General features: G+C 38.0%; 1 protein-coding gene across 7 annotated transcripts in view; it reads left to right on the top strand.

Annotated features, from left to right (window-relative positions):
• MGAT4C (MGAT4 family member C) overlaps nt 1-15,506 on the top strand; it is a 462,300-nt gene extending 446,794 nt beyond the window's left edge. For 6 of the 7 annotated variants that reach the window (XM_089526797.1, XM_089526800.1, XM_089526799.1 and 3 more), the window contains 3 exons: nt 3,768-3,920; nt 8,092-8,239; nt 11,160-15,506. In XM_089526797.1, coding sequence (XP_089382923.1) covers nt 3,768-3,920; nt 8,092-8,239; nt 11,160-12,316 — 1,458 coding nt within the window. In that variant the 3' untranslated portion in view covers nt 12,317-15,506. The remainder of the gene's footprint in view (nt 1-3,767; nt 3,921-8,091; nt 8,240-11,159) is intronic. The other variant, XM_089526803.1, reaches the window with a different exon arrangement.
• Nucleotides 15,507-15,814: the final 308 nt, after the last annotated feature.

The raw sequence follows: 15,814 nt of genomic DNA on the forward strand, positions 1-15,814 counted from the left end.
CAGATATAATACTTATAAATACAATTTATATTCCAGTATTTCTTTTCTTTTCACACTACTGTATTACAAAGCATAAATCTGCAACTGATTGTCCATAGCACCTAACAACACTTAAATCATATCCAAATGTTATAAGTTATGCAAAACCTCATTTTGCAATATAGAGGCACTTTGTTAGGGAATGGCATTGAATTTTAAACTTTTCTTCTAGTCTGAATTGCAACAGCTAAAAAATTTGCAGCCTATATAGCATGGCCTAGGCCTGTTACAGACTGCCAAAATAAAGCTGCTTTGGGTCTCTTTGGAAGTATGCTATTTAAATGATGCATGTATCCTAAGAATCCGGAAGCTGCACCAAAGCTGCACTCCGGTGCTTAGGAATGGAGTGTGGCTTTGGCGCGACCTCCGGACTCTTAGGACCCATGCATCATTTAAATAGCATACCTCCAAAGAGACCTGAAACAGCTTTATTTTGGCAGTCTGTAACAGGCCCTAGTGTTTTGAGAGTTGATTTATGACTCCAGATAGTAGGGTAAGATTCCCTGCTTGGCTATAAAACCTTGGGCACATCACATGCTTTCAGACCCAAGGTAAAGCAATGGCAAACCACCTCTGAACAAATTGTGCCAAGAAGACCCCATGACATGTTTGCCTTAAGGTTGTCATAAGTCAGAAACAATGTGAAGGCACACAACAACAACTTCATAGTTATATGTCTGTCCTGACCATTAAGAAACCACTATCTCATCAATATCCCTTCTTCCATATCTTCTTAAAATATGGACAAGAAGTTTCATCCTAAATACACGCTAAAGCAGTCAGTAAATATTAACTGAGATGAGATCCCAGGCTTGCCTTAGACCATCAGTGCAAGAGCATTCAGCAGAAGTCCAGTTTCCAAATCTGGCTTGCAATAGAGCCGGAGGCATCATACTCAGACAGACTTTTGTCCTGTTTCTCCCATTTGTATATTTCTGTAGTTCTTCTTTTTTAAAAAAATCCTCATTAACTTTTTACAGCATTACATTAAATTCTATGTAACATTCCAGTAATGCTTCAGCTCTTTACAGTGGCTTGTGGGGGGGAACATGCAGCTACAGTCATTGAGGAGACACCACACAACTTCACATTTATAATACATAAAGGAATTTCTAAGTTGCTGCAGGGCTCATCCAACCAGGAAGAATAGTGAAGTAACTTGATTCAGGTAGCACAGTGAGTAAGGTATAGGGAAAAATAGGAATTTGGGATGTGAATGGAACAGATTAAGGCCAGCACTGACTTACAACCTGTACAGACCAGCCTGAAAGGCCAGCTGGGGGTGGAGTCGGGGCCTAACATCTACATGATGCATGCACCAGCTCTACCCCCAGGGAGACACTGTGTGCTACACCACACGACGCTTTGCATCATGGCACTGCTCTGCTTTTTGTAGATCCTTTTTGTGCCCTGGAAAGGCCAGATCAGGACCACGGCTGCGGTAGCCACAGCCCCAATCTGGCTATCAAAGGGGTGGCTGGAGCCCACCACTTAGAGCCAGCACTAATTTCTTCTAAAGCTAATAAGATGTATGAAGCATGTGTGTTACTGTTGTCTTCTATAATCCCACCTGAAAACAAAACTGTTATTTCACTGAAAAGGCAATTGCTGTAAAACTGTTGCACTAATTCCCCCCCCCCCCCCAATACATAATTGGATTCAAGATGGTTAAGGAATGGGCTAAGAAATGCATTAGTGTAAGATGACCATATTTCCAAAACCACATTTCCTTGAAGTTGATGTCTATAAAATACACGTTTATGAATAGCTAAAGCAACAAGACCTTCTGACTATTGAATAATACGTGGTGAATGTTTATCTTTCCAGTACTAGGATACAAATCTTTGGGTAACAGGAAGTACATTCTGGATCCAACCAGATAGGCCATTCATTAAATTCTATGTTGCAGAGATATAATTTAAAACAAGGTGTGTGTCTTAAAATGCCAATGATTTTTTCTAACATAAAACTGATATATTCATTCATTCATTGAAAGCATTTATGTATCACCTCTCAGCCCACTGGGGCACCAGAGGTGATGAACATGGGATTACAAAACATAATGAATTAAACTACAAACTGGCCTTAAAAATAATTTAAAACCATATGGTTAAAACAGGCAGACCAATTTCATGGACAAAGCACCATCTGAAAGAGCACAGTCTTTGTTGCCTGCCAGAAATGTAAACAGGATGGATCCAGGATTACTTCCCTTGGGAGAGAGTTCCATAGTTGGGATGTTGCTACAGTGAAAGGTCTGTCACATCTACCAAGCAACCTAGCCTGCAAGACTGCAATAGCCATCATACCAACAAAACAAAGAAGATAACTACTGGACATACACATATTAAATAACACAGGGAAGCATTAACTGTATGAAATCACCAACATCTCGTTGGGACACTTTCTAAATAGCTGTAAGGGTGTTCTTTATATGTGAAACATCATCAACAAATATTTTTAATGCACTGATCTTTTCTTAAACCAAAACTGAAAAATAGCCTCTGAAAATGCAAGCACATGAATATCAGCTGGGGTGGGTTTAACCCTTTTTCTTTCTTTATCCTCCATTCATAATTACACTGTTGCTAGAAGATAGAAAGTTATATTTAAGAAGAATGAATATAATGTTGTGTTGAATCCATAACTGTACAGGGGTAGGATGATGATCTGAGACCTATCGATCTAAGGGGGGCAGGGGAAAGAATTGGGCATTTCGGGATTCTGTGGCGGGTTACAAACCGCCATATAGTACGTGATGAGCGCGGACTAGGGTTAGGAAGGGGCGGTGCTTCCGCACCCCCCTAACCCTAGTAAGCGCTCCGCATGCACAAAATGGCAGCACCCATTCCACACGGCCACCGCCATCTTGACGTAGCGGACACACTGCGTCTGCACATCGCGCCCCAGAAATGACACCATGAGTGCACGACTAGCACCTCGCGGCGTCTCTTCCGGGGCCTGAGAAGGAGTACAATTTCCGCGCTCCTTCTCTGCAGCGTCCAGGAGCCACGTGGTTTAAAGGCTGCGGCTCCCGGATGCTGCAAGCGGAGGCGGAGCCAGACCGCCACTTTTTGGCGGTCTGTAACCTGCCTGTGTTTTCTGTTTCTCCTTACTCAGAGAAAAACAATAGGGTAAGAACTGATTCGTGCAGAAAAGAGTCATACTGCCCTTTCCCTGTCTGTACTTTTATAGTACAGATAGGCAGACTGCAAAGTCTGTTTGAAAACAAAAACATACAGCGCAAAGTAACATGGAACTCTATGTAACATCAAATTTGGCCCTCAAATACAGTGCATACAGTTGTGAAAAGAAAAGAAAAAAATTGAATCAATTAAGTTCCATTAAATTTACTATGGTTTTCACAGAATGTCTTCCAATGGATTGCATACAGTTCTAGAGAATCATATTGACTATCATGTAAAATAAATAAATAAAATGAGTATACCATTTAAAGCAAACATTAAATTTGGCAGATGTAAGTTAGAAGTGACCATGAGCCAGAAGATAAACATTGATTATGAAGTTTTTTACCCCCAACGTTTCCAATTTTCCTGTGGGATGTACTTCTATACTGATTTGAAACAGCTGATAAAATATGTGAACACTTGTAAGAAAAAACACCAGTAAGAAAGAATGAGTCTAGTAGTTTTAAAACTGTAAACATAATGATGATTCCAGCTAGACTCCTAAACCATATCAAATTTCACTACATTTTTTCCCCATAGGAAGAGCTGTATGCCTTTCTTCATATGAGATCCACACTGCATCATTTGGACAAAATGAGGTGTTTACGAAAGCGATCAGCAGTATCTTTTCTAGGAGTTCTTGTCATCTGCTTATTGTTCATGAACTTATACATTGAAGATAGCTATGTCTTGGTAAGTTAGATATGTACAATTGTATGATGCATGAAGGTGTGTTGTTGTTATGTACTTTCATTTTGGCTCCAACTTATGGTGACTCTATCATAGGGTTCTCATGGCAAGATTTATGCAGAAAGATTTGCCTTCATATAATGTGGAAAGAGTGTGACTTGCTCAAGGCCACTCAGTGGGTTTCCATGGTTGAAGGGGAATTTGAACTCTGGTATCCCAGAATTCTTGTCCAGGACACAAACACAAAACCATCTTGACTATCCTGTAAAAATGTAGGACAACAAAAAGAGTTAAGCACTCTTGTACAAAAACCAAAACAAAACATGGAGGTATTTCAGCCTGTTGTGTGTGAATCTTTTACAACATGATAACCTTCCCAAGATGGAAAAAAATGGATACTTCTTTCATCTCTATTGTTTGTGAGCAGAAGTAGACAATTATTTATTGCCAAGCAGTGGAACTGAGGACAAATACAACTATCCCTGTTGAAACACTCTCTTCACTTCTGTCTGATTTATAGAATAAATATGAAGCACTGAAACATCAGCCTTACCATGCATGCTTGGTATAGCAAAAGTTGACATCTGTCAGAAGCTCTACAATGTTTAAATAAACAGACTTTCAGCTGCCAGCTGCTGCAGATGTTCATATTTGTCATAAACTGGAGTCATTCAGAACCCTTCCCTCAGTCCCCAACTGAGAAAGAAAAAAACATGGCACATGAGCACATCAAAATTACCTTGCTAGCTCAAGACAGAGATCCATCTAAGCACAACATTCTCCTCCTAATAGCTACAACTGAGATGCCTTTGGAAGCCACTAAAATGTTTATAACAATGTTTATAACAATTATAGATTATTGTCTTCCACATCCTCTTGAAAGAAAGCATCAAAATTCCTAAAGTTAGCAAGAATGAGCAATTCATTCAGCCAAAATCATTGTTCAGTTTGATAATACAATCCATTTTTATAATTTTAAACAATATCACTGGTAGAATTTGCATTAATATACAGCTGTTCTTGCTCCAGTAACACAATCTGTACTAGTAAAGAAATTACATGATTGGTAATATGTTTTCTTTTCCTATTCTGCTCCAGATTCGAAATGCATCTTCCTCTAGTGGTACTGCTTTGCATTAAGATTTTGTGTGGGATTTTATTTATTCACAACCCCTTCCTTATGATTAAATTTGAGCTGGTTTATACCATATTTTCTGTCAATCTCACTGATGCCTCCTTTGGTTTGCTAATTGCTTCAAAATCCCTCACATGAATCTCAGTGCTTTTTATTTATTGACGTTTATGCTGTTTCTGTTTTGCCTGTTTTCAAATCTTTATGTGAACTTCCCAGATGGCATGATGTCTTATGTTTGTCTTTTTTATAATAAGAGAGTTTGCTTTCCATTATTATATTCACAATAAATTTAGCACATTCCATTGATGAATCCTGGGTGTGCTTGCCCAGTTCCCCTGAGACTATTATGGCCCATCTAGTGATGGATTAAGACATAATTTGTGATACCCATAATTAAGCACATGCACTATAGTTTGAGCATTCAGCGGTACAATAAGCAAATAATGGTTGAATGATGCCTTTTGGCTTTTCTTTACCTTATAGTCAATGCTCGGCTTCATATGTTCATTCTTATCTCCATGGTACAACAGCCATTTGAGTCAAAGTTTAGAGTGCAGGGATGTGAATGTAGATGAAACAGCAAAGCACATTTAGCACAGACTGTGGTTTGTAAAGCAGTTTCAAACCATCTTCAGACTGTGGTTTGTGGGCCAGTATAGACACAGACATTAAAGCAAAGCATGATTTGGCTAAACAAACAATTGTCTCTCTTTATGTCTAAACACAGTCACTGTGTTAGGCTATTGTGGCTTTTCGGTTTCCCCTCCTTTATTTTGTTTGCTCTTCCTGGCCATATTTGTCAGCAGACTTGGCTTTTATAATACATTCATTGTCTTCTAGTTATGGAAGCTTAATAGTTTAAGTATGCTTCCTGGTGCCTTCCTCCTTGTAATTCGAAATACGTGGGAAATAAAATAATTTTCAGAATTCTATAGTGATTTGTTGGATAATTAAAATCCTTGTGCTTCTGAATACTGCTGTGAAGATCACTGGGTGGTGACACTGATAAGAGTAGATATACAATTTACAGGGAAAATGTATATCCAGGGCTAGTGTAAAGACCCAGTATTGCTGAGAAAACTGCTGAAACACATTACCCAGCAGGGGCCATAATGCAAATATAAAAACCTTCCAGCTATGAAAAACTTCTTGTTCATTCACCTATATCTTCTCCAAGGATATCAGCAGTGAGAGGAGCAAGAAGAAGAGTCAACTTCACTCCCATGCCTTGTCCTCTTTTTTTCTAGAAATTGCTAGAGACTAAGACCAGAAGATGAGGTAAACGAATGGTCATAGGTAACAGTTGTGTTTGGAAGAAAGTTGGTACAAATGGAGGCACTAAATTGTGGACTGCTAGTATGTGGAAAAATAAACTACAATCTACAGAGTTCCTTTTGAGATGCAGCATCCATGATGCTTTTGCATTAATATCCCTTGAAAGTACAATACAAACAGATGAAATATTGTTTTGGCATACCTTGAAGAAGTCACTGGCATGGAAGATACATATGAAACATACTGCAGCATCTTCCAGGAGCAAAAAAAAATGTATTAGGAGAACATGGTATGTGCCTGTTTCAGAAGTCTAGAATGTGAATCTAGTCTTCATCTTTATTGTACAACTTTCCCTAATAAAAGTAGCAATAGGACAAAAAATATGCTTGATGCAAACATTTTTTTCCTGTTTGTATACTTTCATTACATTCAAATAAGGACAGGAAAATTATAAATCTCCAGAGATATGTAAAGCAACCTCAGATTTTAATAAACTTGAGAAAGAAGCAATCTGTCGGTTTGTTTTAGTTCAATGAAATTTTGATTAGTGTTTATCTCCTCCCCATCACCTGGTGCAAAATATTGCTGCTTCTGCTACTACTATTCCCAAAATTTGATTGATGCAAAATAGCATCAAAAAGTAAAAGTAAAAACTATATCACTTTTAACTGCATGGAATGGATTAGATCCAGGTGTTGTTAAATGAGTTCTCATTGAAATCAATGAGAATTAAGTTGTGGCCTGTTTAGCTCATTACTTTAACTGATTTTGGATCAACTCACTGTAAATTAGGAAGGGAGCACTGCAGAAGCAATGTGGTAAAGGGAATAGTAATAAAATAAATGGGATTTTGAAAGAGACTTGATCAGAGCAGTTGTATATATTCAGGGTTCAGATCAAATATTGGAGAGATGAAACTGTGTGCATAAATCCATCAAGTGGTATATGTCACCCATTCAGTTTCAGATATATGGATCTATATGTAGTGGGAATGTAAAATCACCAATAAGGGCATACTAAATTGGCTGTATGATGCCTTTGCCCCCACACCCCAGAATGAAGTTTGAAAACAGTAATGTTGAATGCTGGACACATCTTTATTGAATTAAACTGAACCACAGCAAACACAGAAACTTTGTTCCAAATAAAGTCTGGGCAGCTAACAAAGTGTAGACTAGACATTAATAATGTAGTGGTCTCCAAAGGAAAAGAATAACCACTACCCAGTTCCAAGAAATAGTTCATAAAGGAAGCTGTCCTCTTCACCACCCCAATATGATTGCCGCTAAAGAAGTGGCAAGGATATCTTTCCCTCACCAGAATGTATTTTGGGGTCTTCTCCAGGGCATGCTAATCTAAATCACTCTATTCAGCCTATAAATCATGCCAAATGTGACAAGAGAAGAAAAAACCTCCATCAACTCAAATCCAGACCTCTTTCAAAGACAGAAGAGCAGATGCCTCATGATATTAACACTTCCTGAAAGTTTTCACTCCTTTGACAGGGATCGGAGTGGAACAGCTCCTGGCACAGTAGTTAGCAAACTTGATTAATATGATACATTTCAGGAACTCCTCTATCCGGGACCACTAATTCTGACATAATGTGACCTATTGCTCAGTTGGAATTAAAATGCAGAGACAAAACTGCATACATGTGCAATGTAAAATAAAGTCTATGCCCCTAATCATTCCTTCCACTGTGTTAACTGCTACTATGTCTGCCTTATTTATTTATTTTTCTCTTTCTCTCTCAACTGATAGGATGGAGACAAGCAGTTAGTCAGGGAAACAGCAACACATCAATTAAACTCAGAGCGATATGTTCACACTTTTAAGGATCTATCCAATTTCTCAGGATCAATAAATGTCTCCTATCGCTATCTGGCTGGCACACCTTTGCTAAGAAAAAGTAAGTATCTGAACATTCCAATTTCATTAATGAAAGCAAGATTTTTATCTCATCTAATTGCCACAAACATAGAAGAAACTGCCAGGTTGAATTTTGCTGTTTCATGGAGTTAAGTGAAATTAGCTTGAATTCAGAATTACACCAAGAAACTTTTCTTTTCTATAGACCCTATAAATCACATGTGAAGAAGCTAAGAGTAGACAAAGAAAAGGGGTTTTATGCCATCCATGAACTGGAGGATATTTTTTATTATTTTTATAAAATGGATGCTTGATGGGATTTTGTCCATTTTTAAAAAAAAATGGTACATCAGCCAAACTCCATGTAGAAAAATTCAAGATTTAATATTTTACTTCTTATTCTTATGTATCTCATAAAGACAAAAAGTAAATTTTTATTTAATATAACAGAAATTCTTTCTATTAAAGAGCTCATAGTAGTACAGATAAAGTTAGCTTATCCCATCACACCCCCAGCCCCTCAAAATCTTGTGACATAGGAGCTTATCACACAGTAAAATAAAGCTTCTTACAGCTCCTGAATTCAAGCCAAATTCAAGCTGCCCCCTGGTGTTATTACACAGCTTTCCCCCAAAAAAACTGCCATCTGGGTACGGCTCAGCTCCAATACTGGTCCCTGAACTCGCTTTGGCAACCATTTTTCAAAGTCGGAAGGCTCCCAACTTTGAAAAATGACTGCTGAAGTGAGTTCAGGGACCCAGATGGCAGTTTTGGGGACAAAAGCCATGCAGTAACACCAGGGGGCAGCCCCAATTTGGCTTGAATTTGGGAGTGGTAAGTCACTTTATTTAGCTGTGCACTAATCCCCATAGATTAGGTAGAAAGAATGGTATTTTTCCATATATATCCCACAAGAGATTTTTAAAATGTGAATTTCTCAAATTTCATAAATAAGAAATAAGAATTTCTTGAATGTAAGCAACCTAGCTGATGTGCAGCAAGTATTTAAATAACTACAAAACTAAATTACTAAATCAAAACCCAAAGGAAAACAACCCAAGAGTTGTTTTAAGAAAGATCCTGCTGTATGTGTTTACAGTATTTTTCATACTTCCAGTCTCCCTAAATGTTGTGCAAACCCTTACATGAGGAAATTATTTTCACTCTTTTTGGTCAGTGCCATAGCAACAAGTGTAAAACAGTTTTCCATAAGAAGGCCATCTGTGCACTGAACTCTACAAATTCTATGGGTACACAAAATTGTTAGACAAAGTTTGTCACATTTAAATTTAAATATCAAATTTAATGGAAGAGATTTAAGCAGGGTTAAGGATGGAAAGGATGGAAACAATATTCATTAAAACTAATTTCACAAAAGAACAATGGGTGTTCTCATGCTTGGGAAAACTCCATCAAGAAGAATGGAGAAGTGGAGTGGAAAAGTCCTGGTAGTCTGCAAAGTCTACTTCATTAAAAGTAATTTTGCAAAAGAACACACACACACACACACAGAGAGAGAGAGAGAGAGAGAGAGAAACCCACATGGTTTTCTGCATAGAATACAATAAAGAGAGTGGATTCTTTTTGCAGAAAACAGTGTTTCCTGCACAGAGAACATTTTTAGCACAATTATGGCTTTTGTGCAGAAAACCCATTTCTACATAAAATCATTCTGTCAAAGTTTTTAAACATCAGCACCTCTTGAGAACAGTACAGAAATCTTTGTTTTCTGCTATAGCAAAGAGGTGACCTAGGGGCTGTACAGACCAGCTATTAAGGCCGACCTGGGGTCAGAGTCAGGGTATGGTGTCCACATGATGCATGCCCCAATTCCACCCCCAGGCTGGTGTGATGCTGCTCACCTCAGCACATGGCACGCAGTGTCACAGTGCTCCTCTGGCACTATGTCTACATGATGCAGCACCAAAGGAGCACAGAAAATCCGTGCACTGGCAACTATGACACCCTTTCTGGGGCACAAAAAGGAGCCGCTTTTTGCAGAAAAAGAAGCACCCCAGAAAGGTGAGGTCAGGGCTGTGGTATGTAGTTGCTGTGGTCCCAATATAGCACTAAAAGGGGTGGCTGCAGGCCGCCCCTCAGGGGTCATCTGTCAAGCACCCTAGAAAACTATTCCCATCTGCAGGTAAACTCATAGAACATGATAATTGACATCCCTGAGCTACACTTGGCTTTCCTTCTGAAAACAATATGACCCCTGCAAGAATTTCACTGGATCTTCTTCTCCTCCCTCCCTCCCTCCCTCCCTCCCCTTCCTTTCTGTGAAATGTATTTTGAAATAAGGCAACTCATCATGTTGTTCGTTCACTAATGGATGGAGTTGTAAACAGTTTGAGTGCAATCATTCTGAATTCCCATCCTTCTGACAGATTGTAGCATGTTTATATATAAAATATATATTATATTTTTCCTGCTGGCATCTCTGCACATATACCTCCTAGCTTTTACTCCATTCCACACTACTTCATGCAGTTAACAACTAATGTTTAATGCAGTAGCATCAATATGCTCCTTGTATATCATCCTGAAGATAAAAGGTTATAAAGCTTGCTCATTTCACTGTATGGATTAGCAAATACAGATCACTACCTCTTCATGTAATTCAAGGAATGACAGGCATTGGGGTGGGATCTATGCATTCTGGGGGAATCTGATATTAAAACAATAGGAACAGCGGTTTCTATCATCCCCACTATGACTCAAGTGGACACATAAAATCAGGATACCTTCAAAAGTAATTTGTAATGTGAAATTTGGGGTGGGAAGTATATCCTAAGAAAAAAAAGAAAAAGTCCGATTTTTTTGCTGTGGCTTTTAACATGCAGATAATTCATGTTGAATGACACTGTAATCTGTTTTTATCTTACACTGTTACATTGTCTGTCTCTTCTTCTTCTTTTTCTTCTTCTTTAAAAAAGGTCTAACTCTCTTTATTTCTGTAGGATATCTTACTATTGGACTATCCTCAGTCAAACGGAAAAAGGGAAATTATTTGCTGGAGACAATCAAATCCATATTTGAGCAATCAAGTTATGAAGAACTGAAGGAAATTGCTGTAGTGGTACACCTAGCTGAGTTTGACTCAACCTGGTGTGATGGAATGGTTCAAGATATTTCACAGAAATTTGCCCATCATGTAATTGCTGGGCGATTGATGGTGATCCACACGCCAGAAGAGTACTATCCAGTGCTGGATGGCCTTAAGAGAAATTATAATGACCCAGAAGACCGGGTGAAATTTCGTTCCAAGCAAAATGTAGACTATGCATTTTTGCTTAACTTTTGTGCTAACCTTTCTGATTACTACATGATGTTAGAAGATGATGTTCGATGTGCCAAAAACTTCTTGACTGTTGTTAAGAAAGTCATAACTTCAAGAGAAGGAACATATTGGGTGACATTAGAATTTTCCAAACTGGGCTACATTGGGAAGTTATATCATTCACATGATCTTCCCCGACTGGCTCATTTTTTGCTGATGTTCTACCAGGAAATGCCTTGTGATTGGCTGCTGATACATTTCCGTGGGCTGCTGGCTCAAAAGGATGTGATACGTTTTAAACCCTCTCTTTTCCAACATATGGGTTATTATTCATCTTACAAAGGAGCTGAGAATAAATTAAAAGATGATGACTTTGAAGAGGATTCATTTGACCTTCCTGATAACCCACCTGCCATTCTTCACACCAACATGAATGTATTTGAAAATTATGAAGCAAGCAAGGCATACAGTAGTGTTGATGAGTACTTCTGGGGCAAAGCACCCTCAACTGGAGATTTCTATGTGATTGTCTTTGAAAAGCCTATTAAAATAAATAGAATTAAAGTTATCACGGGGACAGAAGACCGACAGAATGATATCTTGCATCATGGGGCTCTGGAAGTTGGGGAAAAAATGGTTGGGGGTAAAAAGGGCAGGCAATGTACTACTTACTTGCGACTAGGGGAGTTTAAAAATGGCAATTTGGAAATTACAGATGTGGAGCACAAAGTTCTTTTTGATATTAACTGTATGAGAATACTTGTTACCAAAAGTCAAAAGGAATGGTTGATCATTAGAAGCATTAGCATATGGACTTTACAGCCACCAAGTCAATAAGGTAAACCTACTGCAGCAGGTTTATCCTTCTTTATTAGGGAAAGAAACACTGTTGCTTGAATCCCCAATGGTGCCATTCTCTAAAATGACTGAATTTTCTGTTGTTGTTGGGTTTTTTCCTTTGCTACAGACATTGGCAGTCTGGGGAATCACAAAACAAACAAAAGCAATCTAGTTTTTACTTGTTCAGTCAGGCAATATACAATGATAAGTTTGTTGGAATGTTTGGATTTTATAGGAAGTGCAAACCAGTTCTTATCCATCTCTCCAGTTCCAAATCCACATATCTGTTGTTTTCACCATCTCTCCTTTGGGAAGAAGAGATGCACTAAACAAAGCAAATGCTGTTTCATAATTTAAAGTTTTTGTAGGCCAATACCAGTATATTGTCAAAAGAATTTGACTCCATCATATCCCCGTATAAATTAAAAATGTGATGGTGGTTTGTGTTTGTACAGTGGTTGGTGGCTTGTTTTGTTTGGAAAGCAAATTTGATCTGGAAGTCCTGTTAATGCAGCCAAGTATTCTCTACTGTGAGCACTGTAAGAAAGCTGTGTTGATACCCATTGCAGCTGAAAATACATGATATAAAACTGTAATTATCATTTCATAAACCTCAATAAGTGTATCCACTGTTCTTGTTCTCCCAGCCAACATATCTTCTTCTACTGAAATTCATTACCCTGAAATGATTCACTCATCCAATCTCATTTGCCTTTGGGTTCATTCCCTCAATACTGAAGTAGCTTCTGTTAACTCTATGGGCAGTATACTTTCAGTTTTGCATGCTAGCAGTGTTCTTTTTACCATCATGTGTGGTGCAGGTGATATTTAGTGATCTTAGACGTTATCTGCAGAAATGTGAATAATTTCTGTCATATAATATGGTGACTGTATTCCAGTTCTGGAAATTGTTTTGTGTATGAAACTTTAACTGTAAGGGCTACAATTCACAGCTTTTTGAGGCTGTAATAATAGAGAGGAGAAGAGTATAATCTGAATGTCAGTAGCAAGGTATAAACTTCTCCAATCAGTATGTAAACTGGAACATTATCATCCTTTGTTTTTCACACTTTTCAGAATCTGCGATTCATTTTCTGAAAACAAAATATGTATACATAAAAGATTGTTATAGGTAGCAAAAAATGTACAAAACAGTCATATTATGGAAAATTGCTGCCAAAATATGTTAGGTATGGTTGTGCACAAAAAGGTGTATACACACCCATAAATATATGCTTTCAAACTAATGTGGAAGTTGGAACAGAAAAATGTTTGAAAAATAAGAAAGAGAATTCATACTGATGATTTCATTTATCCCTGTGAAATAGACATTTAGAATTTTATTGAAGAGGGGTCTTTTCCCCTAGTGCTAGAAAATGGCCACATGTATCCATGGGGAGGGAATGCAGTATCATATGAATTCATCAAGCTGCGTTATGCTTACCCAGACTATTGAACCAACTCTTTTTAATTTTGTTAATTATTACAATCATATATTAATTATTTTGTTAATTATTCTATTTTCTCTGCAACAGAGCTCAGGATGGTGTTTATAGCTTCCTAGTTTTCCACCCAAATACTGACTATACAGCTCTGCTTAGCTTCAAGAGGTGGATGTCTTGCCTTCAAACCCTGGCCATCCTAAAACATTTTTCTGTCTGGGACAAAGAACAAGATGGCTCCGTTAACTAACTGGTCCATGTAAAGAAGTATCTTATTTTGATCTTGGTGAGGAACAGTGCTTTCCACTGGCCCTAAGAGCAAAATGTTAGCATAGAAGATACCAGGCAGGCTATATGTCGACTAATGTCTCATTCTTCTTCTCCATGTTTCTAATACTGCTCCCTGAGGCATCACTCTCACTCATCCTGATAATAGGTCAGACCTTGCTCCATATCATGTGCCAGTATTGTCTATTCTTACCATCACTGGCATTCCAAGCATCTAGACAAAGCATTTTAAGCCCTTCAATCAAGACCCTAGTAAAGCAGAGGCATTATGGATTGAACTTGGGATAGTCTATGTGCAAGATAAGTTCTGTTACTAAACTGTTAGTTTTCCCTATAGGATTTTCTACCAAAGACCTGCAGCCCATTCAGAGTACACAACTTCAGCACTTTTATTTTGCATTAATTGCCATGGTTCCATCCTATGGAAATCTGGGATTGGCACGTTAGGAAGGACATTTAGAATTGTCATCCAGAGAGAATATCTCACTGCTACTATTCTAAGGATTCCTTAGGATGCAGCAGTAGTTAATGGAATAATAGGGCATTAGTTGTCTAGTATGAAAGGGCCCCTAGACATTTATCAAGTCACCTAATGTCTTATGTCTGTGACAGAGCTATTTGCTCACACTCACTTCCATTCACATAAGAGGATGCATGCTGAGTTTTGTATTATTGTCATTGTGTTATTTCACAGATCCATTTTATCTTAATAGGGTTTACGCAAGAAATTATCCCATTGATGTGTGCTCTGTGACTTTCCACCAGTTGGGAGTTCTGTCAGCAGAACAGTTTAGAGCAGGCAGCAATTTCTCCCAAAGTATTTTTGTGATATTTCTGTGTGAAGTATTTCCCTTCATTTGCTCAGCCATCCATACCAATGTTTCTTTTGTTTTGGGATATACTGTATTTAGAAATCACTTCTTCATTCTGCCAGCAATTGGTTTTCTTTTGCTCTTTGTTATTGTTGTGGTTGATTTAACCATTATGGGTGAACTCACTGAGAAACAGAAACATTCTGCTGGGGGGGAGGCAAAAAGCCTTGCGCCTACAACTGTATCCTTATTTCATTTTTTCCTGTTTTCATTACAATTTGTTATTCTAGGATAGCTCTCCTCCCTCACAAGATAGTTACATGCACCATGAGAATTTGTCCCTGCTAGCACAGATTGGTGATGCATTTGATGAATAACTCACTTATTTTCAGGTGAGGAGTGTTGTCATATAGATTTATAAAAAAGGAATTACAAGGAATACATGTTAAAATGCTAGTCCAAACAATTTGTAATTTTTAGTTCTTTATTTGTGTACCCTGGTAAATTGACGTGCTATTCCATGGATAAATTGCAGGCCACGCAATGGGTACACAGAATGGCATATGTATTCTGATATCAAAAAAGGTGTTGTTGTAATTCAAGTACCTTAGTCTTATGTATTTTTAGCCTCCTATATCTAATTCATTTTTGAATAGTTTTGGAATGTTAACCTAAGGCCACATGAGTTTTCCTTTGTGGTCTGGTTTCTTAGCAGGCTCTCTAAAAATAAAATTATAAGAGTCTGTATCTTAAACCCATTTCAGTCTTTCAGGATGTCCTCCTATTATTTTTACATTCCAACTTGCAATGTTTCTACCCTGATCTATTTGTCTGCTTCTTGCCTAATTCCTCAAGCTTTCCTGCTTCTTTAGTATCAGCTATGCTGCTTATCACCGGGCTTTCTTCCTGAAATACTGAACAGCTCTGTATATTCACTAAGGATGAAGTCATAT

This window comes from Sceloporus occidentalis, unplaced genomic scaffold (genome assembly GCF_023333645.1).
Source record: "Sceloporus occidentalis isolate IW3139 unplaced genomic scaffold, rSceOcc1.0.p SCAF_5, whole genome shotgun sequence".
Lineage (NCBI taxonomy): Eukaryota > Metazoa > Chordata > Lepidosauria > Squamata > Phrynosomatidae > Sceloporus > Sceloporus occidentalis.